The sequence below is a fragment of the Tenrec ecaudatus genome, chromosome 13, assembly GCF_050624435.1.
Source record: "Tenrec ecaudatus isolate mTenEca1 chromosome 13, mTenEca1.hap1, whole genome shotgun sequence".
NCBI classification, from domain to species: domain Eukaryota; kingdom Metazoa; phylum Chordata; class Mammalia; order Afrosoricida; family Tenrecidae; genus Tenrec; species Tenrec ecaudatus.
Window position 1 is genome coordinate 55,244,850 of NC_134542.1, and position 27,355 is coordinate 55,272,204.

Sequence of the window (27,355 nt, forward strand, 5' to 3'; positions counted from 1 at the left end):
CGTCACTTCCGGACATGCGCTCTCGGTTGTGGGCGTGGTCTCCGGGTTGGGGCGTGGTCGCCAAGTTGGACCCTGGCCGCTGTTTGGGCGCAGGAGCCGCTGGCGCAGAACAGGGCTTCCCTGGGAGGGTGGGGGCCACTGCAGGAGGGGAATACGATTAAGGAGTATGGTTCCTTAGGGGATTGGACTGAGTGTAATTGATGGAAGCCAACTGCTTCGTTTGTCCCCTGCCAAGGCGACTGGTGAATTCAAACTGCTGACCCTGAATACACCAGCTGCCCAACTCACTCTGCCACCGGGCACAGAGAGAGGTGGATAGGATTGTGTAAATGAAAGATATGCTAGAAACATTGACATCAGACTGTTCGCAGGAAACATGGACTGGGATTGAGTTCTAGGATTGGTTTGTAAGTTAGTGTACAAAAGACCTTCCAATTATTTTACAAAAGTTTTCAGTGTTCACTCTAGATGATATTCAGGTTTGTTTGTTTTTTCACCATAAAAGCTGTTGCTTTTTGTTCAGAAAGTGAGTCATGGTCTTCACCTTATTTCCAACTTCTACCCTTTCACCTGACTTTCCTATTATGATACACAAATGCCAGCTCTGCCCCATCTTAAAACCCTCTCTGGGTCCTATTCCTCCTCCTAGCTATCATGATCAAATTTCTCTCACATTTTTTTTCAACATTTCAAAAGAAGAATCCACAGATTTTACAAGGTAATTTGTTTTTGCTAAGTCCACCGAATCCTATTTTCTTTTTAATTTATTACACCCTGAAATGTAAAAATCCTTATTAGTAATGCAATTACAAACCTCAACTGTTTTTCTTGTAATTGCCAAAATTTAGCCTGTCACCTTCCCAGCTGGAGTATTCAAAAATTTGACGCTCACTTCCTAAAAAACCTTTTAAAAAGTAAATAAAACAAAGTTCTCTGTTTTTCTTGATGTCACACTGTCCTGTTTGTTCTCATCTTAACTGTTAGTGTTACTCAACCATATCCATCCGGAATTCCCGATAAGGGGTCATTGCAACCCTTTTGTTCTAAAATACTTATTTTAATTATTTTCTTGAGTGCAGGGACCTTAACTTGTTCTTTTCTATCACTTTTCAATAAATTTATGTTGACAAATCAATGACAAGCTCTAAGTAATTCTTGAATGAGGAGTCATCTGACATAATTTTGCATGTATACAATTTTTTAAATCCTAAATTATCACACTAATTCAATTAAACATTGTGATTTCTAGAAACATGGAAATAATTATATTTATCAAATGAACTGTCTGGAGTTTAAATTTTTTGGTTCTTTGTTTATGTTGTTGTTAAAGGAGATTTCTGTAACTTGAATTATCTTTAATGAGAAGCATATTTATAGAGAATTTTCACATTTTCCTATTTATAATTAAGTCTTTAGAAATATTGTATTCTTCTTTACATAAATTCTATTATTTTAATTGTAGCATGTCTCTCGGGGACAAAAGAGTCCATCAAAGTGTTGTCTTTAAAAGCCAATGTTTTCAAATTTAGGTGGGAAATCTTTTCTTAATACTACTGTGTAAATGTTTAATACATACAATGATTGTTAACTGGGTTGATGAACTGAAGCCCACCACCTCAGGGGTCTTGCCTCCTAATCTGCCGTCTCCCTATCTCACACATACCCAAAAGTGGAATTTTTGGACTACCTAAGGCTACAGGAACCCCAACCTGAAAACGGATTGCTCTGTACTATATACCTTTAACTTTCTTCTAAATTCAAAACAATTGTTAAAAGGTCAGACATGAAATCTCGTGCTTATTTGGCAGCACGCATACTAAAATGGCACCTGCAGACTAGCGTGGCCCCTGCGCAAGGAGAACACACATGTTAAGTGTTCCATGCTTATAGAACTATGTGAAATCTCAAATTGTATCCACTTTCAATGAATTTGATAGAATAAAAGTAAAACTGCTTATGTCATATATACTGAACATTCATCAACTTAAATATAAACTCAGCATCTTTCTCCTTAAAGTCCACCCTCTCAGTCTGTTCTACAAAGTACAAAGAGTAAATTGAAGAGGAAAAAGAGAGCCACCTTCAGAGAGACGTTAGTAACAGGATGGATTTTGTCATCATTGGAAAGAGGGTGAGAATCATCTTACGACTCACACTCCATCATCCTAGCCTCTGACCACTTGTACAGTTTGGATGGGTAAATAGCATAGATTGTGATGTCACATAGAACTCAGAGAGGTACTCCCTTGCTCTGTGCCACTTGCTGTTCTGTTGCATGCCCTTTGTGATTTGCCTCAGTGTGGTGGGGTCAGATTGGACACAATTCCCACACTGTGTCTCCAGTGTTGTGTCCCCAGTAGGGCTATGGGTCAGTGAGGAATGTCACGTCTCATAGTGGGGCCAGCCATATGGTCCTCCCTGTGCATTGGCTGCTCTGAGCAGGGATATCCTCAAGGTTTGATAGGTCGGGATGTGTTTCTCTCTCTCTCCCCCTTCATTTGCTCCTGTGTGCTCTGAACAGATATGTCCCTATTCCTGAGCTGCAGCTTCAGTGCTGTCCTCTGAAGTAAATTCTGTTGGGAAAGGCAGCTGTCCAAGTAGTGGGGATTGGGGCCGGCCCCTGAGATCTCTCTACTGGTTCCCTGCTTCATTCCAGTATGTATGCGATACAGAAAGATTTATCCCAAGCCGTTTCCCCCAAATATATGCAAAATCTAGCTGCTTGCTACACATGGTAAATCAACTTGGAAGTCAACAAAAGTAGGTCTCTACAAAATCTCTACAAAAGTAGAGAATATTCTCCCTAAGGGTTATCCATCATCCAGAGCAATCAGACTATATAGTCTGTCCCACCCAAAGTAGGCCCACTCCCTTCTGATAAGGATAGTAGATTTTTTTCCCTGAAGGAGAGCCCAGGGAGGTCAAGCCCACTCAAGGGTAACCAAGGTTAGACTGCCATATTGAATACAGGGTCTGTCCTTGTCACATGTATACCTAGTCCCTCACCTTCCTATTATGTGTACACCCCTAACTCATCCCCTTCCTGTTACACTTAATGCTTATTGTACATCCCTTTCTTAAGATATGTATGCCTACAGTACAAGCCCTTTTTGTTACGAATGTCTTTACCTGTATTTAGGGTACTTGAACACCCCAAAAGATATATAAGACTTGGTTAGTAATAAATATCTCTCTCTTGCCCTCTCTGCCCTCACAGTGCGCAGACCTGGCTGTTGAGATCATGGCTGTCCAGGAGGTGAGCATGCTATCATGAACTGTGTCTTAAAAAAAAAAAAGAAAGAAATGTGTCTGGCTTCTTTGTTACTCTCTCTCTCCCATCTCCCTATTCTCCATGACTTTACTATAATCTTTATATATTTTAACCTTACAATTGCGCCTGTTGAACCTGCAATTAGTTGTGGTATCCCCACAGGTATGTGCATTCACATATTGGAGCACTGGGTTGAAGCCTGGTCCCTCTTTCCCTGTGGAGATATAAACAATACCCTCCCCTTGGGTAGGTTAGTCCCTGATTATGGCAACAAATGTACAAATGTGCTTGACACAATGGATGGATGTATAGATTGTGATGAGTTGTATGAACCCCCAATAAAATGACTGGAAAAAAGAAGAACTCAAAGAGGAACCAGGACTTCATTGAACCCGAGGACGAGAACTCCAAAAGTGATCTCCATATTTACTTGGGTGAGAGGGAAGACCAAAACAAAACAAAAAACGTACTTGAAATAAAGTTAGATGACCAGAAGGGCTTGCCAGAAGGAGCTAGCACCTTGCTTTCCATAAGAGGGAAAAGAAGGCTATTACTTCATTCCTATTTTTAAAAGGTTTATAAGTTTTCCTGGATATGAAAATCAGTGTGCATTATCTCCTGCCTCTTGTGTTTCTGATGAGGAATACATAAACATAAAAGTGGAATTTTTGCCTTCATGCAGGTGTTTCAAAAAGCATGAAATAGCTGAATTTTACCTCTATGTTTTGATGTTGAAATATGATTTCTTTGTAAGTATTCATACATTGAATTCAAAAAATGTTTAAAATGTAGCAGTCATCTCCAGAAAACCTTACAAATCTTGGGTTACTTTTTTTGCATTATCTCACCTGTATAATAAATAAAATTGAGCAAAACCATGACTTTATAAATTTAAAAATAAACTATTTCATGTAGAAATCTATGCACCTTTTCCTCGTTTTATTGCACTGAACAACTGGCAGACAGAGGGCAGTCAAACATCAAAGGAAACATTTGTTTACTGACTTCATTTTTTTATAAAAGAATTAAAAGATTTCTTACACCTGTTACAAAGTGAAAATGCAAAAAATTAAAAAAAATTTTTTTAAACCAAAGTGAAAATGCACCTTCAAAACTAACAGATTTCAAGTGTCATTTTATTTCCTGATGTATTTGAGAAGTAAGTATTTCAAAGTCCATGCAAGTTTATAATAAGTAAAATGGAAAATCTTGAAAAACAAGGGGATTACTTTTAGGCATTTCTATACTTGGGATTTGCTATCAAAGGAGGGGCGGTGGTAGGGGTTGTATGAAAACTATCAGTCATGAGTTAAAAGAATGTAATTTAATCACGCTACTCTCTAACATTCTGTATGGTTGACAGTTTCCTATTAAAATGCTTTTTGAAAGATTAAGACTAAATTCTAGAGTGCTCAAATTAGTATATTCATTCTCATTTTATGTGGAAGATGGATAATAAATTGTAACCTTTCCTAGGTTGACAATGTCTTCATTTAAAGAGGTAGAATTGTGTTGAGTACAAACGTGGGTATAAACCTTAATGTTAGTTATATGACTGTGTGGGGTTAGGAGTGGCCCTAGGCTCTGTATAAATAATCTGAATATAGTAAAAGTAAAATATTTATCAATTTAATCTGAGAGTCAGCAATTTTCTTGATTAAAAGTCAAGATGCTGAGATGTTCCCTTGAATTTCTTTGTTCAATTTATCCATACTAATGCCAACCATCTGATCTTCCTTTAGTCTTAATGTTTTCAAGGGACTAAAATAATAAATCTCCAAACCAAAAAGCCCTTTTCCACCAATTCTATTACAACCCTACAAAACGCAGTAGAACTCTTTAGGACGTCTGAGATTCTAAATCAGTGGTTCTCAAACTGTGGATCACAACCCCTTTGGGGGGTTGAACAACCCTTTCACAGGGGTCACCTGATTCATAAATTATAGGTCAGAAGTAGCAACGAAAATAATAGGGTCACGGCATATCTTTATGAGAGCAGACAGTCTCATCTTTGTCTAACAAAGATGGATTTGAACCACCATCCTTGTGCTTAGTATCCAGTGATCAACCCATTATCCCACCAAAAACTCACTGTGATCCTGTCAATTCTAATTCATAATAACCTTATAGGACAGGGTAGGACTGCCCCTGCAAATTCCTAAGACTGCAACTCTATGAGAGTATAAAGCCTCATCTTTATGTGATGGAGCAGCTGGTGGTTTTGAACTGCTGACCTTCTAGTTAGCAGTTTAATGCATAATCACTTTGCCAATAGAACTGCTTAATAAATCCCCATAGACCTGAAATAATTAATACTTTGAAACATGTCATTCTATTTTTTGACACAGAATTTAACTGTTGAAGAAATAACCATAACCAGGGATAAATATTATTTATTATTTTCGATTAAATGTATCAGTATTTAGAAATAATACAGGGTGCATTATAAATATTTATACAAAATAAGTCAAAGCTTTAGCTGAAGTAGAAAAGTTTGTTTTGTTTTTTTTTAATTTTTTATGTTTTTATGTTTTTAATTTTAACAATTTATTAGGGGCTCATACAATTCTTATCACAGTTCATACATATACATACATCAATTGTATAAAGCACATCTGTACAGTCCCTGCCCTAATCATTTTTTTCTCCTCTTTTCTTTTTTTACATTTTATTAGGGACCCATACAACTCTTATCACCATCCATACATATACATACATCAATTGTATAAAGCACATCCATACATTCCCTGCCCCAATCATTCTCAAAGCATTTGCTCTCCACTTAAGCCCCTTGCATCAGGTCCTCTTTTTTTTTCCCCTCCCTCCCCTTTCCCCCCTCCCTCATGTGTCCTTGGTAATTTATACCTCGTTATTTTGTCATATCTTGCCCTATCAGGAGTCTCCCTTCCCCCCTTCTCTGCTGTCCCTCTCCCAGGGAAGAGGTCACATGTGAAAAGTTTGTTTTTTAGAGATATATAAACTAAAATAAGTCACATTTATTGATTATCATGGTAATTGTATGCATTGCAAAAATACAAAACTTCACAAATATTTTGGTTTAAATTGCTAAGTAACTATGTGGGGCCAAAACCAAGATTTGAACATAAAAAAAAATCAAATACCCAGTGTCCCCTGGAAACAGCGAGCAACTCACCTTGCCATACACTTGTTATTCTCACACACCCTGCAGTCCAGTTCATGAAGGTCTGCATTCACTGCGTCAACCCGCTGGACAATGTCAAAAGGCCATGCTCTTCCATACGCGTCTGCTACATTAAAGGACATTTGGTGACGTCACACTGGAGGGTTCTTCCTAAGTACTCTAGAAATACTTGAAGCTTCCTGCTCCTGTAAAGATCTGCAGTCTCAGACACCAAAGGGATAGTTCTCTTAGTCCTATAGGACCAACTGAGTCAGAACCAATTGACAGCGGTGAGTTTGAGGTTTGGGAAAGGCTCTGTATCATTTCTTTTTAATGTTAAAAAACAAAGGATATTTTCATTTCCTTTAATGAAATGATTTTATACACACAAATGCATATATACTATATAGACAAAATGTGTCCTCTTCCTCAAGACAGTCCTATGTTTTATTTACATAGTTTTTCTTTTTTTTAATACATAATATGTGAAATACAGGATCATAAGGATAAAGTTTTGAAAGCATTAAATGGTACCTAGCTATTGGATAGTGTCTGGGGTCTTAAAAGCTCGTTTTTAAACAAGGAGCCATCTAAGAGATCTCAACTCAGTCCACATCAAAGAAGGACACCATCAATCACCAAAAGATTGTTAAGTCGTATCATCTGAAGTCGAAGGAAGGATAAGTCTCAGAAACTAAATTGTGAGAATCCAGTTTGCAGAAGGCCATGGATGACAGTGGGAACCCAAGATACATCTGTGAGAATTATGTAGGAAATACACCTCTGGCGACCTCCCTCTAACCATAATGCATGGATTGGAGGCAAGTAATTACTAAACAGTGCATTGGATCAATGAATATAGATCCAAAGCATAAACCTGACTTGAAAGCTTAAATCTTTGTCAGTTGACCCACACACTCTAATGCCCACTGGACCTAATCTGATTTTCAACATTTTCTGCATTACTTTTTTGTTTTTTCGTATTAGGATTTATCTCAGATGTGTTATGACAGTGGGGGTCATGCTCTTGGGGCTGCGTTATATGCTTTTCTGGGTTTTGGTCTGTGAAACCCAGGATTGATGAACATACAGGGACGGCAAGGAGAATGAGGGCTGGGGTTGGGTTACAGTGGTGGTGGTGGAGGCATCAAAGGGAGGCAATGTCAAGGAGCACAGGAAGGAAAATAATGGCCAAGGGGAGCAAAGCAATGAAGTCCCCAGGGAATACCAGAAAGGAGACTTTGCGGACAGAGTGTGGCACCTCATCAGACTTGACTGGAAAACACTTCTAAAGGTCAAAAAACAGATCTGGAACTATTTATAGGCGTTTCTTTTTTGTCATTCACTTGCTTTTTGTTGTTATTTGGTTTTTGCTTTTTTGTTGTTGATTTGGTTTTGACTTCCTTTGTTGTTTTGTGTGGCTTTGCCCATTTTTTGCTCTTATTAATGTCTCTGCATGTCTATCTAGATAAGATAGATGGGATAAACAATTCAGAAAAGAAAACAATGGGACTAAGGGGTGACATAGGAGACAGGGAGGTGGGAGAAGGGAAGGAGGGAGGGGTCAACCAGCCCAGGGACAAAGGAACAACAAATGACCTAAAATCAATGGAGAGATGGGCATAGGAGGCCTAGTGGGCTTGATCAGGGTCAAGGTAACAGTGAGGAATTACTGAACCTGAGTGAAGGCCGAACATGACAGTGGAACAAGAGGAAAGCAACAGGAAATAGAGGAAAGAACTAGGTGGCAAAGGGAATTTATAGAGATGTAAATACAGGTATGTACATATGTAAATAGATTTATATATAAGGGAAATAGATCTATGTACTTATTTTTTTGTTGGATCTATGTACTTATATTTATGTTAAGCATCAAGGTAGCAGATGGACATTGGGCCTTCATTCAAGTACTCCCTCAACACAAGAACACTTTCTTCTAATAATCCGGCATTCTGCGATGCTCACCTTCCCAACACGATTGCTGAAGACAAAATGGGTACATAGCAAATGTGAAGAAACTGATGGTTCCTGACTATCAAAAGATATGGCTTTGTTAGGTAGCTTAGCCTAGGGAATTGGGAAGTCCATTACGCACGCCCAGGAGAGCCAGCAAAAGACAAAAGCTGAATTTTCCCGCCAGTGGGCTTGGATGGGCGTCACACCTGGAGCAGCCCACCTGGGCCAGGTGATTGCAATTCAGCCAATGGGATCGACCTGGGGTCGTTCACCACACCTCCCCCGGGAACCCTTAAAAGGCAAGGGACCTGAAGGGAGAGGCGCTCTTGAGCTCTTGGTCTTGTCTTGCTTGGGCGGTCTGGTGGTCTTCGTGGGAGGAGAGAGATCCTTGCGTGTCCCGGAGCAGTCTCTGCCAGGCCGCATGGTCAAAGGAATCCTATGGGTGCTGCGTAAAACCTGATGCTTCTTTGAACTTTCATTAAATTCACTTGGATCACGAGCCCGGCTTCGGCATGAAATCTTTCTCGCGTGGAGCCAAGGACAGAGGCTGAGATTTTGGGAGGAGAGAGAAACCTAACAGCTTCTGGGGTCTTAAAGGCTTGGAGATAAACAAGAGGACATCTAGCCGAGAAGAAACAAAGCCCACATGGAAGAAGCACACTAACCTGTGTGAGCATGAGGTGCCGACGGGATCAGGTATCAGGCATCTAAGACCCAGAACAAAATCATACCAATGTGAATGGGGTGGGGGAGGGGTACGCAGAGTGGAGAACCAAAGCCAGTTGTAGACAATTGGATATCCCCTCACAGAAGGGTCACAAGTGTGGGAAACAAAGATTTCTTCCGAGTTGTCTCCCCCAAATATATGCCAAACTTAGCTGCTTGCTACACATGGTAAGCACTTGGAGGTCAATGAAAGTAGGTCAGCCATCTAAAGCAATCAGACTGTATAGTCAGTCTGTCCCACCCTAAGTAGGGCCCACTCCCTTCTGATAAGGATAGTAGGTTGTTTTCCTGAAGGAGAGCCCAGGGAGGTCAAGGCCACTCAAGGGTGACCAAGGTTAGGTTTCCATATTGAATCCAGGGACTACTCATCTTGTCACATGTATACCCCTAATCCCTCCCCTTCCTATTACGTGTACCTCTAGCTCAGCCCCTTCCTGTTATGCTTATGCCTATTATACATCCCTTTCCTGTGATGTGTATACTATAGCACAACCCCTTCCTGTGATGTATGTCTTTACCTGCAATCAGGAGGCTTGCATGTCCTCAAAAGATATGTAAGCCTTGGTTAGTAATGAATGGCTCTCACTCACTCCTTCCCTCTCATCTCCCATCTCCATGTGTACCACCAAGAGTTGCTGAGCTGAGCATGCTACCATGAAATGTGTCTGACTTCTTTATGTTACTCTCTCCTATGTCTCCTTATTCTCTATGACTTTACTATAATCTTTATATATCTTAACCATACAATTGCTCTTACTGAACCCGAGATAATGTGAGGGGCTGGCTTCCCCCACAGCAAGGAAGAGGCAAGCCAGTCAGTGTGCAGTATAGCACCAATGAAACATACAACTTTTCTCTAATTCTTTAAAGTTTCCCCCACCCCACCCCCACTATCGTGACCTCAAGTCTACCTTACAAATTTGACTAGACCAGAACATGTATGCTGCTACAGATAAGAGCCCGCAACACAGGGAATCCAGGACAGATAAACCCCTCAGGACCAATAATGAAAATAGGAAAAAACAGAAGGAAAGGGGGAGGTAGGGGGAGAAAAGGGAAATTGTTCACAATGATCGACATATAACCCCCTCCCAGGGGGATGAACAACAGAAAAGTAGATGAAGGGAGTCAAGGGACAATGTAAGATATGAAAATAATAATCTATAATTTATCAAGGGTTCATGAGGGAGGGTGGGGAGAGAGGGAGGGAAAAATGAGTTGATATCAAAGGCTCAAGTAGAAAATATTTTGAAAATGATGATGGCAACGTACATACAAATGTGCTTGACACAATAGACGAATATATGGATTGTGATGAGCCCCAAATAAAAGCATTTAATAAAATTTTTTTAAAAAAAGAAAGTTTAGAAACTGTGGTAGCAATTCTACAATACTGCTTGATGTGATTGAACTATGGAATGATATATGTATTAACTCCCAATTTTAAAAGTATTTTTTAAAAAGCAGGTATGACAGAGCAATATATCTCCATGGGAAGTTAGATATAAAATAAATGGTACATGACTTACATAGTATTCCTTACATATGCACCTCAATGTCTTCCATAGTATTCCTATTTTACAAACCCTATGTTACATTGATCCATTTTAGTGTAGCAAAATACTGTCATTTAGGATTAAAACAAAATTTATGCTCAAAGCACTTCTGAAGATGAAGCAGAAGATTTCTGTTTACGTGGAAACCAGATCACTACAGACATCCACCAAGCATATAAACAGATATAAGTATATATACTATCCGTTATGAAAAGTTTTATTCAAGGCTTCATGTCAGATTCAACGACTGAAAACAAAACAGCATCTAAGAAAGGAAAAATGTATTTAAATGAACTCTATTGTATGAATGGAGAAGGTTCACCAGCAAAACTTTGGTAATGCCGATCATAGAGCCATGATACCTCACTCCTATTTAAGAGAATTCAACCTGCCCTACGCAGCCTAAAATAGCTCACTGTGGGATGAAATGTTGCTGCTTCTCATATAGGATGGCATCTTTTCAGGCTAGAAACAACCTAACTTGCATTTATCACTTCTATTTTCTCCTGACTGCATAAGAAAACCCACCTTCTAATAATGCACACATGGGTCCAAGTACCTTTCTCAAATTTCTGTATAATATGCTTTCTCTACATAATGTATAAGTAACAAGGACTCAAAAGTTTCACATATAAAATATAGATGATATTTTCTAAGCTGTGAAAGGCTTTTAAAAACTTATTTTAAAATCTACGTCTCAATTACTATAATTAAACTTTTTAAAGTTTTCCTCAAAAAAAATAATCAAAGCATGTGCTTAGCCTTGCCACTGCATCCATACGCGCTCCATCCATCTGGCCACTGTAAAGGGAGGGACGGAGGGGGGATACAGATAAAATCTCTGACCAGAGATGAAATGGTAAATGATTCTAGGTCTTTTAAATACTTATTTTAAATTTCTTACAAAACTATAACTCATCTCTCTTTAAAAAAATTCTTCCAAAAAGAGGAATTCTGAAATACAAAACTTTCCCTCACTGACCCAAGGAGAACAAAAAATGATCACATGAGACACCAAACAGGATGTAAGCGATCAAGGGGCGAGGGGTATAGGGGGATGAGGTGTGACTCACACAGTGTGGAAGACCGGGTCACTTAAACTTGATCTCACAATAACATGAGAGAACATTTGTGTATACATTTGAGAAGGGAGGGATGGGAAGTAATAGAAATAAGTTTTAAAAATCAGAATGAAAAGTAGATAAGAGCATAAAAATGTGTGGCTGTTGAACCATTCTATAAATATTGCATATACTTCCAGCTTCATGTAAGCTCACTGGGAGTTTAAACGAGCCCCTTTAATCGTGAAAAGTTTCTTTATAAAGATGTTTACTTTCCTCTAACACAGGGAGAAGTAGCATTACAAATCTTTCCTTTGTGAAAATAGTTGCTGGAGTAGAAAAATGCAAAAAGACTCATCAACAGATTTATCTTTTCTGTACTCTAATACAGATTTCATATCTGGGTCTTTTTCCTCTACAGAAATCAAAGGTGGTTGATACATTGTTATTTTTCCTCAGCAAATCAGAGAAGCCCTTTAATCACACACTGTAGCAAGAGAGAAAAAGCAATACCATTTGAAAGTCAATGTATACATTAGCTCTGTGAAAAAAGCAAGAGGAATGGGAGTTTGTGCACATTGATGCCTCTGAAAAAGGAAAAGAGTAGCTACAGAAAACAATTCAAACATTAGTTCTCAGTCATCATCTAAGTACAACTCATGAACTGTTGCTATTTTCGAATTCCTTTAGTTCGCCGCCCTTAGTACGGCCCTTGTCCTCTCCATACTGACGAAGTTGCTCCATGAAGCCAGAATTTGGACACACACAAGGCCTTGCATTTTTCACCAAAGAAAAAGCACTGGGAAACGGGATTTCCTCAGAATTCATCAGGAAGCCAATTACAACTGCAGCAGCTCTGGAAACGCCTGCATTACAGTGGACAAGGACCACTCCATCCTGCAATAAGAATTGAACAAAAATCATCCTTATCTATTTATATATGGTGATGAAGTCAATAGAGCATATGCATATTACTTCAAATCTTTATATAAAAAGGACTCAGCAAGTGTCTTCTTAGATTATCAAAACACAATTCATGGGGACGCAAGTATCTTCTTCTTTTTTTTTTTAAATCACTTTATTGGGGGTTCTTACAACTCGTTACTATCCATACATCAATTGTATCAGACACAATAGGTCACATATCCCATCGTTCTTTTCTAGACATTTACTCTCTATTGAGCCCTTGGGGTCAGCTCCTCTTTTTTCCCTCCCTCCCTACCCCGCCCCCAACCCTCCTGGTCCGTTGATAGATTGTAGATGTTAATTATTTTAAAATCTCACACCAACTGCTGTCTCCCTTCCCCTCTGGTTTCTGTTGTTCTTCCCCCTGGCTGGGGGGGTGTGGTTATGTGCCATTCATGTGATCGGTGCCTTCCGACCTCCCCACTTCTCCCCTATTTCCCCCTACCCTTTTGGTATCTCTATTCCCAATCCTCTTCCTGGGTTCAATGTGTTTGAGTTTTGTTTTTTTTTAAACGTTTTATTAGGGGCTCATACAACTCTTATCACAATCCATACATATACATACATCAATTGTATAAAGCACATCTGTACATTCTTTGCCCTAATAATTTTCTTTTATTTCCTTTTCTTTTTTTACATTTTATTAGGGACTCATACAACTCTTATCACAATCCATACCTATACATACATCAATTGTATAAAGCACATCCATACATTCCCTGCCCCAATCATTCTCAAAGCATTTGCTCTCCACTTAAGCCCTTTGCATCAGGTCCTCTTTTTTTCCCCTCCCTCCCTGCTCCCCCCTCCCTCATGTGCCCTTGGTAATTTATACATCGTTATTTTGTCATATCTTGCCCTATCCGGAATCCCCCTTCCCCCCCTTCTCTGCCGTCCCTCTCCCAGGGAGGAGGTCACATGTGGATCCTTGTAATCAGTTTGATTTTTGTTTCTTTTTTTTTTACATGAAAAAAAATTGTAAGATTTTTATTAGAATTGCATAAGTATATACCAATGTGTTTGAGTTTTATCTCCTGCCTATACTTAAGTACATGTTCCCGCCTAGTCTAGATTGGGAATGGCACTGGGGTCATGATAGTAGGGGGGTGAGGAGGCCTCAAGGGATCAGAGGTCTATTGCGTGACCCATTAGTGCTCTACTGCACCCTGATTGACTCAACCCCTCCCTGCGATCCCTCTGTGGGGGGATGCTCCATGGTCCATAGATGGTCTTTGGGTCTCTGCTCCACCCCCTCCTCCATTCTCACCAATGCATTTTTGTTTGTTTGTTTACTGTTTGTTGTGAGTCTTCTGATGCCCGTTGCCCAGTCTCAATGACACCTCACGGTTGCACCAGTGAGCTTCTTCCATGTGGCTTGTTGCTTCACTGTTGGATGGCTGTTTGTTTAACTTTAAGCCTTTAAGACCCCAGACATTATATCTTTTAATAACCAGGCACCCATCCTCTTTCTTCACCACATCTGCTTATGCACACATTTTGTCTTCAGCGATTGTGTGCGTGTGAATGCCGCTTTGTTAGAGCAGAGTGTTCTTGTGTTGAGGGAAGGTTTAAGCCGAGGCCTGAGGCCCGTCCTCAGCCTCAGTGTATTACTTTGTAAATATAGGTACGCAGGCCAATACCAAAGCACACCTCACTGCAAGCGGTGAATGAACCATCAGTCAGCCCCGCGGTGCCCCACCCTCCCTTCTTTCCACAGTCTTCCCCAGGAGGGAAATGCCTTCCTGATATATTCACAATTCTGGAAAACAGTATGTTCTGTTAAACTACAATAATCAAACTGCAACCTTTTTAATCCCCATGTTCCTATTGGCCAGGTTGGCACAAAAAAATAAAACTCTATCACAAAGTAGTAAAGTATACACAAAAACCCAGATTTGGTAGCCACATGTATATAAAAGAGGGGAAAACTCACAAAGAATATATGTGGAAATATAAATAAAACTATATTCACAAATTACACAACGCCAAAGACAGTTCGTGTGTGTGTGTGTGTGTGTGTGTGTGTGTGTGTGTAATGTTCCCAAGAAAACAACAAAAATCAACTAGTATTACTGGCTTGGTAATTTACGTATAAAACAATCACGTAGGGAAAATGTTCTACTCCTTGCTCTTTTTTGTCCTGAAGAGAAATAACCTTTAAAATATTTTAACTTTTCAGATAGTAAAATCATGGAGCAAATGGGTGACAAGAATGTGGAGTGGCTCCCGACACAATGGCTGGAGCCAAAGTGGGTGAACAAGTAAATGTGGTGAAGAAAGCTGATGGTGCCCGGCTATCAAAAGAGATAGTGACTGGGGTCTTAAAGGCTTGAAGATAAACAAGCGGCCATCTAGCTCAGAAGCAACAAAGTCCACATGGAAGAACACACCAGCCTGTGTGATCGAGTGGTCCCAAAGGGATCAGTTACCAGGCATCAAAGAACAAAAAATCATATCATTGACTGCACACCTCCATGATAGGATCACTGAAGACAAATGGGTGCATAAGCAAATGTGGTGAAGAAAGCTGATGGTGCCCGGCTATCAAAAGAGATAGTGTCTGGGGTCTTAAAGGCTTGAAGGTGAACAAGCGGCCATCTAGCTCAGAAGCAAATAAGCCCACATGGAAGAAGCACACCGGCCAGTGCGATCACGAGGTGCCAAGGGACCAGGTATAAGGCATCATGCAAAAAAAAAAGATATAAGTGTGTGTATATATGTGTATATATGTGTATATGTATATATATATATACATACCATATTAAATGAAGGGGGAAGTGCAGAGTGGAGACCCAAGGCCCAAGTGTCGGCCAATGGAGATCCCCTCATTGCGGGGTTTAGGAGAGGAGATGGGTTAATTAGGGTGTGAGGTAGTATCGATGAAGAACACAGCTTTCCCCCAGATCCTGGATGCTTCCTCCCCACAACTACCATGATCCGAATTCTACCTTGCAGGGCTGGATAGGACAGAGGCTGTACACTGGTACATGTGAGGGCTGGAGGTACAGGAATCCAGGGTGGATGATACCTTCAGGACCAAGGGTGTGAGGGACGATGCTGGGAGAGTGGAGGGTGAGTGGGTTGGAAAGGGGGAACTGATTACAAGGATCCACATGTGACCTCTTCCCTGGGAGAGGGACAGCAGAGAAGGGGGGAAGGGAGACTCCGGATAGGGCAAGATATGACAAAATAACGAGGTTTAAATTACCAAGGGCACATGAGGGAGGGGGGAAAGGGGAAGGAAGGGGAAAAAAAAAGAGGACCTGATGCAAGGGGTTTAAGTGGAGAGCAAATGCCTTGAGAATGATTGGGGCAGGGAATGTATGGATGTGCTTTATACAATTGATGTATGTATATGTATGGATTGTGATAAGAGTTGTATGAGTCCCTAATAAAATGTAAAAAAAGAGGAGAAAAAAATGATTAGGGCAAAGACTGTACAGATGTGCTTTATACAATTGATGTATGTATATGTATGAACTGTGATAAGAATTGTATGAGCCCCAATAAATTGTTAAAAAAAAAAGAAAAGAATGTGGAGTGGAAAAGGTAAGCCGATCCCAAGATGAGGACAACAACTGGAACATTTCAGGTACCGTGCACATGATACTTTACTGGTGAAAAAGGAGACGGTGCAAGACCAATGCTGATGGGGCAATATTGCATCAATAATGAATGGGATAGATGTGCTGGAACAGAAGCGATAAAGGTTGGCCTGACTAAGGCTTTTAAAAAGTCAGTGATCTAAATGAAATGCACCAAATGATGAACATCCCAGTGACAGTTAAGAGCATGTGTCGGTCAAGAGCCCAGCCTCAAACAACACCCTGCCGAATTAGACATCTTAGTACTTTCCTCCCAGTTCTTCCCTGGGGACAGCACAAAGGAGCAGTAGGAACAAGGGAAGGAAAGGAGGAAAAAGGGACTGGAAACTCTTCCCAGTGCCTAAGGTCACAATACTGTAGTCTTTTCCTGTGGCAAGGCGGTTTTCTCAGGTTGATAAGTCTTCTCAGGTTGATAAGTCTGTTGCAAAATCCTTTTTCTGGATCTATTACACCAAATTTGCAAGCGTCTATGTTTTCAAAGACACCAAGTAATGAATGACAAAAACAGTGGATATTTTGAAAATCCTCACATCAACGGGAATATTTACAATCTAATTTCCTAAAGATTTTTACTCGTTTCTAAATTTTACTATCTGTATAAAAGAAAACAACAGACAAACTTCATAGCAATACGTCTATGAGGCTTCTGGCATCAAATAAGGATGAAATATTTCATGAGACTTGTATTTATGAGAATTTTGTTCATTTGTGACAACAGGAAAGCAGTCTTTCAAAAATTAAAGTCAGCATTTTGCTCTGGATAAGTATTTCTGACATGATGGTGATTCCACTTCTTAGAATTTGCTGTCTTCTGGAGCTATTATGAATAATTCCAAGTAGTACACAGCTTCTTCAAGGCAGCACGATCCATCTCTCCATCTTCTCAGCATGATGGATATTTATTGGCAAATTCACTGAGCCAAATCTGGGCCTTCTTTGTGACACATATCTCCCAACAGCCCCCGTGCATCATGCGGTCTGACAGCTTCCAGTAGCAGCGCATGGGGAGCACATGGTGGAAGAAAATCAACAGTATTACTAAATACATGAGGACTTCATGGGGAAATTCCACGATCTTTTCGTAGTTTGCAGTGGTACTTTTCTCTCCTTTTCCCTCGTTCCCACTTCTCCGTGGCATGTACCAATGAAAGAATCAGATATAAAGTAAGTAAAATGTCTAACTCTGTAGTGTGTGCTCACAGATAATGGAATGTTTCCTTTAATTTTTGGAAGCCTACACACACACACACACACACACACACACACACACACACACACACTGTTTGGTGCCATCGGATCCATTCTGACCCCTAGCAATCTGTGCACCACAGAACAAACCACGCTCAGGCCTGCACTAGCCTCACATGCTCCTGTGCTTGAGCCCGTCGCTTGTCCGTCAGTTTGCCATCCTGTGGGGGCTTGTGGGCTGCTGGAAGCTGTGTCACTGGCATTTCAAAGGCCAGCAGGGTCCCCCACAGTGAACAGGTTTCTGTGGGCCTTCCAGACTCAGAACAGACAGCGAAGGACTCTGTTGCCGACTTCAGAGGAGGTAACCACTGAAACACACACACACACACACACACACTTTATTATACAGGTCTAAGTTGGTTCATGTCACTTAGGCAACTTCGAACTCAACATATCTCTGTAAGGTGGTTTGCTTGTTGCTTTTCAAGGGAAAGCCGATTCTTTTCTCCTGATGGTTTTAAAGACCCAATCACGCTGAGTGAAGGAGCATACGGCGCCCAGACACATCTCAATCCCCACAGAATCTCCTCCTCCTGGGGCCCCTGCAGTGACTCCCTCACTCCTGCTGCAGGCACTGGTCACCCTCCAAGTACTGGTGGGCTCCTACCCCAGGCGGCAGCAGTGCCCGTGCTCGGGAAGCTGCGCACACCAACAGGGCAGTGGCAGCCAGGGCCACGGCAGCTCACTGTGTCCCAGTCCCCACGGCCACCTCTCTGCAACCCCTTGTGCACTCTCGCACCCCACCTGTCTCAGAGTGTGCCAACTCCTGATCGGGCTGCGGGCACACCCCTTGCCCGGCACAGCTAGGCAACTGTAAAGGCCAAGCTCTGTTAGTGGGCTTTGTAGAGCAGGCTCCCATAAAGTTTTATTATAAAAGCTCTATAGGTATGTAACTACAGATTGTACAGGGACTGCCTGTCTATAATGTGATGTTATTACAATGTCCAAAAACCTAATGTCTTATTTTAAAGAAAGCACAGGAAAGATTTACAGCCCAGGAAACCTTGGGGAATAGTTCTCCTCTGTACTGTAGACTGGTTTGGAGTCAGAATCTATTCAATGGTAGTGGGTATTGTTTGGTTAACGTAGATTTAAATAACATATGTATGGGTATATGACTGTTTCCTGAATATATTATACCTGCATATATAATAAAGGTCTGGGGAGTATATAAAAATGTGTTTATAGCTAGCTGGTGGGAATAAGTGTGATTACAATTATTATCTATATTTTATAATTTTTCTATAAGGAATATGAGTTTTTTAAATGTCCATCATCACATCTTCTTAAGTAAATGATATGGCAATCATGGAATATGAAATGCAAGCTTCCATATTAAAAAAACAAACATTTTTCTCATAAAAGAGGAACCAAGTAAACTTTAATTCCCAAAAGAATTTCTAAGGTTCCCATAATAAGCATTACTACTTCCCTCTTATGTGTATTTCTGCCCCTTAAAACAAAACCTGGAGAAAATGATGTATATGAGGTGGAAACACTAGAAGTTTGGGAAAAAAATCAAGAGAGTTTTGTTTAGGTACAAAAGAGAAATTAGGAGAGGCATAGAGAGATGGAAACACACTTTGGGGCAGCTATATGTAAAAAGATGGAGCCAACAAACTAAAACTTGGACAGGTTGTTGCAAAGCGGACAATTCACTGAGACACTGAGATTTAACAACTCATGTATGTACTATAGACAAAGTCATGAAGACATCGCTCCTAGAAAAATCAATAAAGAAAACCCAAGAATTTTTATTTTTAAAGCTTAATATGTATTAATATAAGTAACGAGTTTTCAAGACAAGGAAATATTGGTTGCTCTTAGGAATAACAACATAAAATACAGTGTTCGAGGAATTAGAAAATACAAGGAGGCTTCAAAACATTCATGGAAAACTTAAAAGATAATGGAATTTTTTTCTGTGATCTTTTTGAAGCCCTCTCCTATTACAGAATTCTAATCCATCTTTTATAAGCTGCACTCTGTTCACTCGCTCAGATGCTCTCCTTGCCACCATGTCATGGACTCTCATCAGGCATAACTTCTGTAGCCAGTGGCCCGTTCAAGTTCGATGGCCTGGGAAGGTCTGGCTCTTGCCATGTGGTATCTCTTGCACAGACAGATACACCTAGAGTTCTGGTTTCTCTTCCTGCTTCTGAACTTGGATGAAAATCTCCACCACAGACCATTAGATTTGGCTTCCAGTGGTTTCTGGACGACTACCATGTAGTAACATAACTACATGATAGATTGCTCCCACAACTACGCTGACCAATGGGAAGGAGGAGTTAACCGAGGCCGAGGAATAAACTCCCTTTCTTTTCTCTCTGCTAATGTCGGCCTTAACATGAAGTTTGTTTTCTTGTCTAATGCTGATTTGCTAATTATTACTTCTCTTACTGAAAGCTACTTCTTTATAATTGTATCTAGTTTCACATCAATTCATCTCATATAAACTTTGGGAAGAATTCCATGTTGTTGCTCTTAGTTCCCATCAAGTCTGTTGCAACTCACTGAGACGTGGTGTACAACAGAACAAAACACGGCCTGGTCCGTGCCGGCTGTCCTCACAATTACTGCTGTGTTTGAGACCACTATGGAAGCTAGACTGTCAAGTCACCTCATCGAGAGTCTTCCTCTTTTGTGCCCTCTCCTCTTTACCAGGGGCTGCTCTCTCCCATTAACATGTCCAAATTATATGAGACGAAGTCTTGCCATCCTCACTGCCAAGGAGCTTTGTGGCTGTAATTCTCCCAAGAAAGAATTGTTTTCTTCTGGAAGTCCATAGTATATTGCCAACCCCATAATTCAAATGCATAGGTTCTTATTCAGTCTTTCTTATTCAATGTCCAACTTTTACATGCATATGAGGTGACTGATAATTTCATGGTTTCAGTCAGGAGCACCTTAGTCCTCAAAGTTAAACCTTTGCTCTTCAATATTTTAAAGAGGTTTTGTGTAGCAATTCTGTCCCAAATGATACATGGTTTCATTCTTAACAGCTGCTCCCCTAAGCATTGGTTGTGGGTCCATGCAAGATGAAATCCTTGGCAACTTCAGTCTTTTTTGCCATTTACATGATGCTATTTTTCCAGTTGTGAAGATTTTGGTTTTCTTCACAATGAGTGGCAACCCATACTGAAGGTTACAATCCTTGATCTTCATCAGCAAGTGCTTCAAGTCCTCCTTACTTTCAGCAACCAAGGTTGTGTCCTCTGCACATGCGTGCTGTTAATAAATCTTCCTCTAATCCGAAGGCCACATTCTTCTTCACACAGTCCAGCTTCTCAGATTACGTGCTCAGCATACAGAGTGAATGCATATGGTAAGAAGACATACCCCTCACACACCCTTCCCTGATTTTAAAGCATGACGCATTCCCTTGTTCTGCTCAAACGACTACCTCTGGGTCCATGTACAGGTTCCACACGAGCACAATGTCGTGTTCTGGGATTTCCTTTCTTCTCAAGGCTACCCATGGTTTGGTATGATCCATATTGTAGAAAGCCTTAGCATAGTCAAGAAAACACAAAGAAACATCTTTTTTGTATTCTCTGCTGTCAGGCAAGATCCATTTGATATTGCCAGTGATGTCCTTTGCTTGACATCCTCTTCTGAATTCAACCTGAACTCCTGGCAGCTCCCTATTGATGTACTACTACAACCTTTCTTGAATGCTCTTCAGCAAGACTGTATTTACATGGAATATTAACGACATTGTTCAATATTGTCCACACTCTTTGTGGACATTGGTACCCATTCCTGGAATGGGTACAAATATGGATCTCTTCCACTCAGTTGGCTATGCAGTCATCCTCCAGATCTCTTGGCATAGATGAAGGGTCCAGTTCGTCACCAGCTTGTTAAAACAATTCAATTGGTATCCCTTCAATCCCTGGAGCCTATGACTAATGCTTTCAGTGTTTGGGTTTCTTCATTCAGTACCATTGGTGCTTGAGCATATGATACCACTTGAAATGGTTGAGTACCAACCATTTCTTTTCGGTACAGTGATTCTATGCAAAACATACTAAAATGGAGCCATTTCAAGTTGTAATTATTTAAAAGAGCCAACCAAGGAGATCTGCCTACCAGAGAGTTGGCTCCCAATACCAAGATTAAAGTGTTATATTTGTTGATTTTTAGTCTTCAAAAGTCAGCAAACCAATGGGCAGCTTTAATTAGCATTCTCATGTAATCTTAATAAAGTAAATAAAGAAATAAACATTTAGTCCTTAGAATGTCCTGAAATTTTATTATAAAAATTGCATAGGCCACTGAGTTTCTGAAAGTCATAAAAAATACTGGAACAGTTTATGGTAATGAATGAACAATAGCATGAATATAACTAATGTCAGGGAACTATGCATGTGAAGATTATAAAAATGGCAAACATTTGCTACCAATATTTATCATGATTTTTAAAAAAAGAATTGGTGAAAGGGAAAAATATGAAAAAAAGGGGAAAATATGTAGTTCATTAAAACGCTGAGTTAAAAAAAAGAAAGTAAAAAGTACTATTTAGTATTTCAACTCCTTAGTCAGTCACTAAAATGAATGTTCATATACTAACAGGGCTAGTTCCATCCCTAATTGAAGACTAAGGAGCTCCTGACCCCAGCAAAGGTATTTTCAATCGCCTCATATGCATGTGAAAGTATGGAGAGTGGATTAGGAAGACCAGAGAATTGATGCCTTCCCATTATGAAGTTGGTCATGGATATTGGAAGTAGCATGGCCTGCCAGAAGAATAAACAAATGTGTCTTGGAAAAAGTACAGCCAAAATGCTCTTAGAAGCCAAGAGGACAAACCTCTCTAGTACAGTCTTCATACAGTCCCTGGAAAAAGGACATCATGCTCGGTAAAGTAGAAGAGCAGTAAAAATTAGGAAGATCCCTCACTGAGATGGTTTGAGACAGTGTTTTCAACAATGGGCTCAAACACAGTAACAGTTGTGAAGATGGCCCAGCACTGGGCAGTGCTTTGTTCTTGTACATGGGGTCCCTGAGAGCCAGAACCTACTCGACAGCACCTCGCAGCATCAACATGAGTTGGAACCAATGAGAGATTATCTACAAACAAACAACAAAAATCCCACATATCACCTGACAGCTGGTCAACAACCAGATAGATTCTCGAAGGAACTCTATCCACATCTTTTTACAAGAAAATTCAGTAAGAATATCTTTCTCCTAACAATTTTCAGGAAGGTATAGTAAAATGAGCAATTGAAATGTTAAATGTCTCAGAAAAAAATGCAATGGGAGAATGTAAGTAATAGGAAGAATCAATGAAATAATTGGTAGAGGGACCCACCCACTATACATTCTGTTTTTGGAGAACTTGATCAACGTGAAACTTACCTCCACTTTTGCATGTTCGATAAATTCAAAACACTCTGGAAAATAAGATAGGAGATCGGTTTCTGGCAGATCCAATATAGAAATGCTCTTGTAGGTAAAGTCACTGAGGAAAGCATTTTCAACTCCACAGGCAACATTAAGAATATGCGTCACCTTAAAGAGAAAAAAAAATTTTTTTCAATCGCTGAAATTAAGATGATCAAAAAAAAAGATTAAGATATGGAGAGTTGTATCAAGAACAAAAGTTTTAAGAATGGCCCATTTGAATGGTTCTTTCACTAAGTCTCTGACTGCCTCAACCCTCAATAGACGAATGCCCTTCTACATACTTCCCCACCAGCCTACGGCCCTTCACACGTGGAGCTTGTCTCCATCACGTACAAGGACAACTAAAGCCAGGCTTGCCTTTTTCACCACGGTAGGAGAACACAGAAAGCACTTAACACACTTGCTGAACAAATCAGTGAGTGCCACTGAAGGGAGCAACGTGCATCAGTGGCGCAGACACTCATTTCTGTACTAATCTCCTTCTTACCCTTCCCATTCTCAGCGAGTGCAGCGGCTCTCGAGCTGACTGCACAGTAGAATCACCTGGGGAGCTTCCTAAACTTGCCATCGGCGCGGCCTGATAGGCAAAGGCGCTGATGGATTCATGTGGGGGAGGTGCCACGAACGACCTTTCAGATGATCTTCCAATCACGCCCCATAAGCGACCTCCTACACCTGCGCATGTCAGAGCTTCCTGGAGTGGGCCATCCGTATGGGCTGAGCCATGCAGGAAGTTTGTAACGAGAATCCAAAGGCTAAATGAGTAAGAAAAATGAGCCACTCTTTCTTATCATAATGGAGTGACTAGCTTTACATATTCTCGTTTCTTAGTGGGGTTCATATGTTTGGCTGAACCTCATTGTTTTGGATATGTTTTCACCTATATCTTGAGAGATGTGTCCAGCCCCCTCTCTCTGCCCCATCACCCTCAGAAGTTTGGTTTCGTCAGTGCCCCGCTCCTTCTCCCAGCATAGCTGACTGTATCCAGCAGGTGCTGAGTCAAAATAGGTCGGATTATCTTCGAAGATTGAAACACATGTATAAAGGGCAGCTAGAATGAGCCAGAAGCTTGGGAGCTTTCGGGAAGTGATGTTTTGTTGTGTGCTAGTAAAAGCTCAAAAATGCCTGCTGCCCAGCGAGAAGGATGGAGCAGCGGGCAGCGAGGCGCGCTGGCACCGTGGGAGAGCGGCTGTTCCTCATGTGACCATTCACTCTCTGGCTCCAGGCCTTGCTGCCGCAGGTCCATTCTTCCTTACACATGGGATCCGGGAAGCCCCTGTAGCATTACTGCACAATCTCTTTCCTTACCCAGGGAGCACAAATTGCTTTCTGTGGCTCATAATCAGGAATTTTGACTAAGACACTGAGAGCAATCAGCCAACTATGAGCCTAACCACCTCCTGGAAAGAAGAGAACAAAAAACTCCAAATACCTAATGAGTTGTTATGCCCGAGTTGTTGTCAAGTCAGCTCTGTGTACAACGGAAGGAAGCAGTGCCCACGGTTGTTAGGTGAGTGGAGATTCATAAAAGGGAGGAGATGGGAGAAAGAAAACAGAAGGAAACCCACTTCTAGAAGACAAAGTCTGGGCCATCCTTCCACTTTCCTCTTTCACTCCTGGGGCCAGGATTCTAAGGTGCTGCTTTAGCCACAAATTATCCTCCCATGCTTCATGGTATATACGTAGTTGCCTGATCGTTACAACTCTATCCAAAATGCCAGCAACGAGACATTTTTTGTACACATCTTACCCTCTGTGCAGTCAGGATGACACATAGTTAAACTCTCGGCTGCTAACCAAAAGACTGGTGGTTCAAAGTCCACAGTCACTCCGTGAGAAGAAGATGAGGCTGTCTGCTGCCACAGAGGCTACAGCTCGGGAAACGCTACGGGAGGGCCTACTATTGAGTCACTCTGAGCCCCACGCCACCTCCCAACCAGATGTGCACAATGAGGGAGAGGAGCAGACGAAAAGCTGGTCAAATGCTTTCTAAACCTTGGGCTGATTTGGCCATCCAAGCTCTGTGTAGGGGAATAACTTGGTGAGGAAATAGCATGAGGGTCATGTCTGACTCTTTCTAGAGACACAAAAGCGGAGACTCCAACTCCAGAGCAGTCCAAGGCCTATTCTGACACCAACGTCCCATGCACACTACTCTACTTCTCTGCTGACTTTGACAATTTGTTGAAGTGGCCACAAAGACCCCACAGACAATACTTGTGATTATATTATGAAAGCCAAAGAGTTTAAAAAAATAGTAAAGACACAGTTATTGTATCAGAAGCACTCCTTCGCAGCCATGTTGGTGGGCATCTCAAATCCTTAGCCTCTCAGCCACAGTCACGTGGCCTCTGCCGCTCTAGCAAGCCCATGTGCTGCGCAGCCTCATGGTTGTAGCTGAGTTCCTCTTCTCTGTCTCGTGGTCCCAGTGCGATGGTCTCTGCTGCTTCTACCACTTGCAAGAGCTCCGCTGGAGGCACTTCTTTCTCCTGGTTATGGAATTTCTGTCCTTGCTTCTAAGGTGACGCACTGGAATATCCAGCAGAATGGTAAAACTGGCCAATCCCCTAGTTAGAGTCGCCAATGCCTTCTTTATATGCTCCCACCCTTTCACTGTGCCATACTCCATGCAGTTTATGCCGTGTATTAATGGAATATCCTGACTGAATTTGAAAAACATTATGCTGAGTGGCAAGTGTTGGTAGTGATGGGAGACTCAGCTTAGAACCCTTCCAGTACTGTTGCCCACTACTTGACCATGCTTGGTACAGTAGTGGGACAGCCAAAAGGAGTAGCCCCTCGACAAGAAGGATTGACACAGAGGCTGCACCAATGGGCTCACACATAATTCTAACTGAGAGGATAGTGCAGGACTGGGCAATGTCTCTTTCTCTCTGTTGTACAGAGTCACGATGAGTCAGAAATAACTTGTCGGCACCTACAATAATAAAGCATAGTTCCAAAGTTTGGTTACACACAGCCTAACAATGGTTTGCCATTGGTGTGTCTTTCATAAAAAATGATAATAAGGCTATCCTCTTAAAACAAATCAAACTCACTACATAGAATTGATTCCAACTCATAGTTACCCTAGAGGACAGCACAGAAGTGCTTCTGTGGGTTTCCAAGACTGTAGCTCTTACAAGAGTAGAAAGCCTCGTCTTTCTTCTTTGGAGAACCCACTGGTTTCAAACTGCTGTCTGTATGGTTTGCATCCCAAAGTAATCACTACGCACCCAGGGCTCATCCCCTTTACTGAGTACTTAATAAGTGCCAGGAAAACAGGCTACTATTTAATGGCCACATGTAACCATTATTGCTTCCATGTTTAATAAAATTTTAATGGATTTATAAGGAGATAAGGAATTCTTATTTCCACTTGGATCCTATTCACTCCATTATCCTTCCCTATCATGGTAACCAAGGCAACCTGGTTAGTAGGGTAAGCATTGGGTTTCTAACCACAAGGTCAGCAGTTCAAAGTCACCAGCTTCTCTGGAGGCAAGAAAGGAGGTGGTCTGCTCTTGTAGTTATGGTCTCATGAACCATCAGGAACAGTTCGACTTTATCGTATTGGGTCCTTCTGAATCAGAATCAACTCAAAGGCAGTGGGGTAAAGAAACCACTCTTGTTGGTTTCTTATGTACCACTTTAAAGCGATCTGTATGTAAATATCTCATTTATTTTCTGTTACAGCATCCCCTGAGGTTTTTTTATTTACTTTCCTTCAAATGTCTTACAGATATTTTCATTTCAATTTGTGCTCTCTTTTGTAACTATCTTGTGTTCTGTGGTGTGGATGTGCTATTGTTTCTTCAGCAAGATGCCTATTAATGGACACCTGTCTTGTTTTCAATCATCTGCTATTACAAATGATGCTGTAATAATTTGGAACATTTTGTAAGCTGCACTTAGTTTCTTATCTTCTGCAGTGGTATACACTAGACACTCAATAAGCACTTTATTGAAAGTGAATCATTCTAAGTGCATACAAATATTAAATGAAAGTTTTCCCAGCAGATCATAGTTTTACATTCAAAAATTGATACACATTCTGATTCAACCAACCCACCGATAGAAATTTCTAAAAAATGATCCTACACAAGCAAGAATTCCAATAGCTAGAACCTTTTCCTATTGATTCTAGAATTTTACTTTGATGTGTGTCCTCCATATAAAACAAGTAATTGCATTGTACAGCACTCTTCAATTTCCCTGAAAATCGCCTCTTTAGTTGTTCAGTTTAGCCTAGTGTCCTTCGGGGATCTAAGAGGGTCAGGATCTTCTTCTTCTTCTTCTTTTTCTTCTTCTTCTTCTTCTTCTTCTCCTTCTCCTCCTTCCTCCTCCTCCTCTCCTCCTCTTCTTCCTCTTCTTCTTTTAACTTTTTTTTGGTGTGTGATTTGGGTGAA

At 40.9% G+C, this 27,355-nt stretch overlaps 1 protein-coding gene across 1 annotated transcript in view; it reads right to left on the reverse strand.

Annotated features, from left to right (window-relative positions):
• Nucleotides 1-10,028: 10,028 nt before the first annotated feature.
• The window catches only part of DUSP19 (dual specificity phosphatase 19), a 30,786-nt gene continuing 13,459 nt past the window's right edge, over nucleotides 10,029-27,355 (reverse strand). Inside the window, exons 3-4 of the mRNA XM_075529485.1 lie at nucleotides 22,899-23,051; nucleotides 10,029-12,609 (exon numbers count right to left, since the gene is read on the reverse strand). Coding sequence (XP_075385600.1) covers nucleotides 12,370-12,609; nucleotides 22,899-23,051 — 393 coding nt within the window. The 3' untranslated portion in view covers nucleotides 10,029-12,369. The remainder of the gene's footprint in view (nucleotides 12,610-22,898; nucleotides 23,052-27,355) is intronic.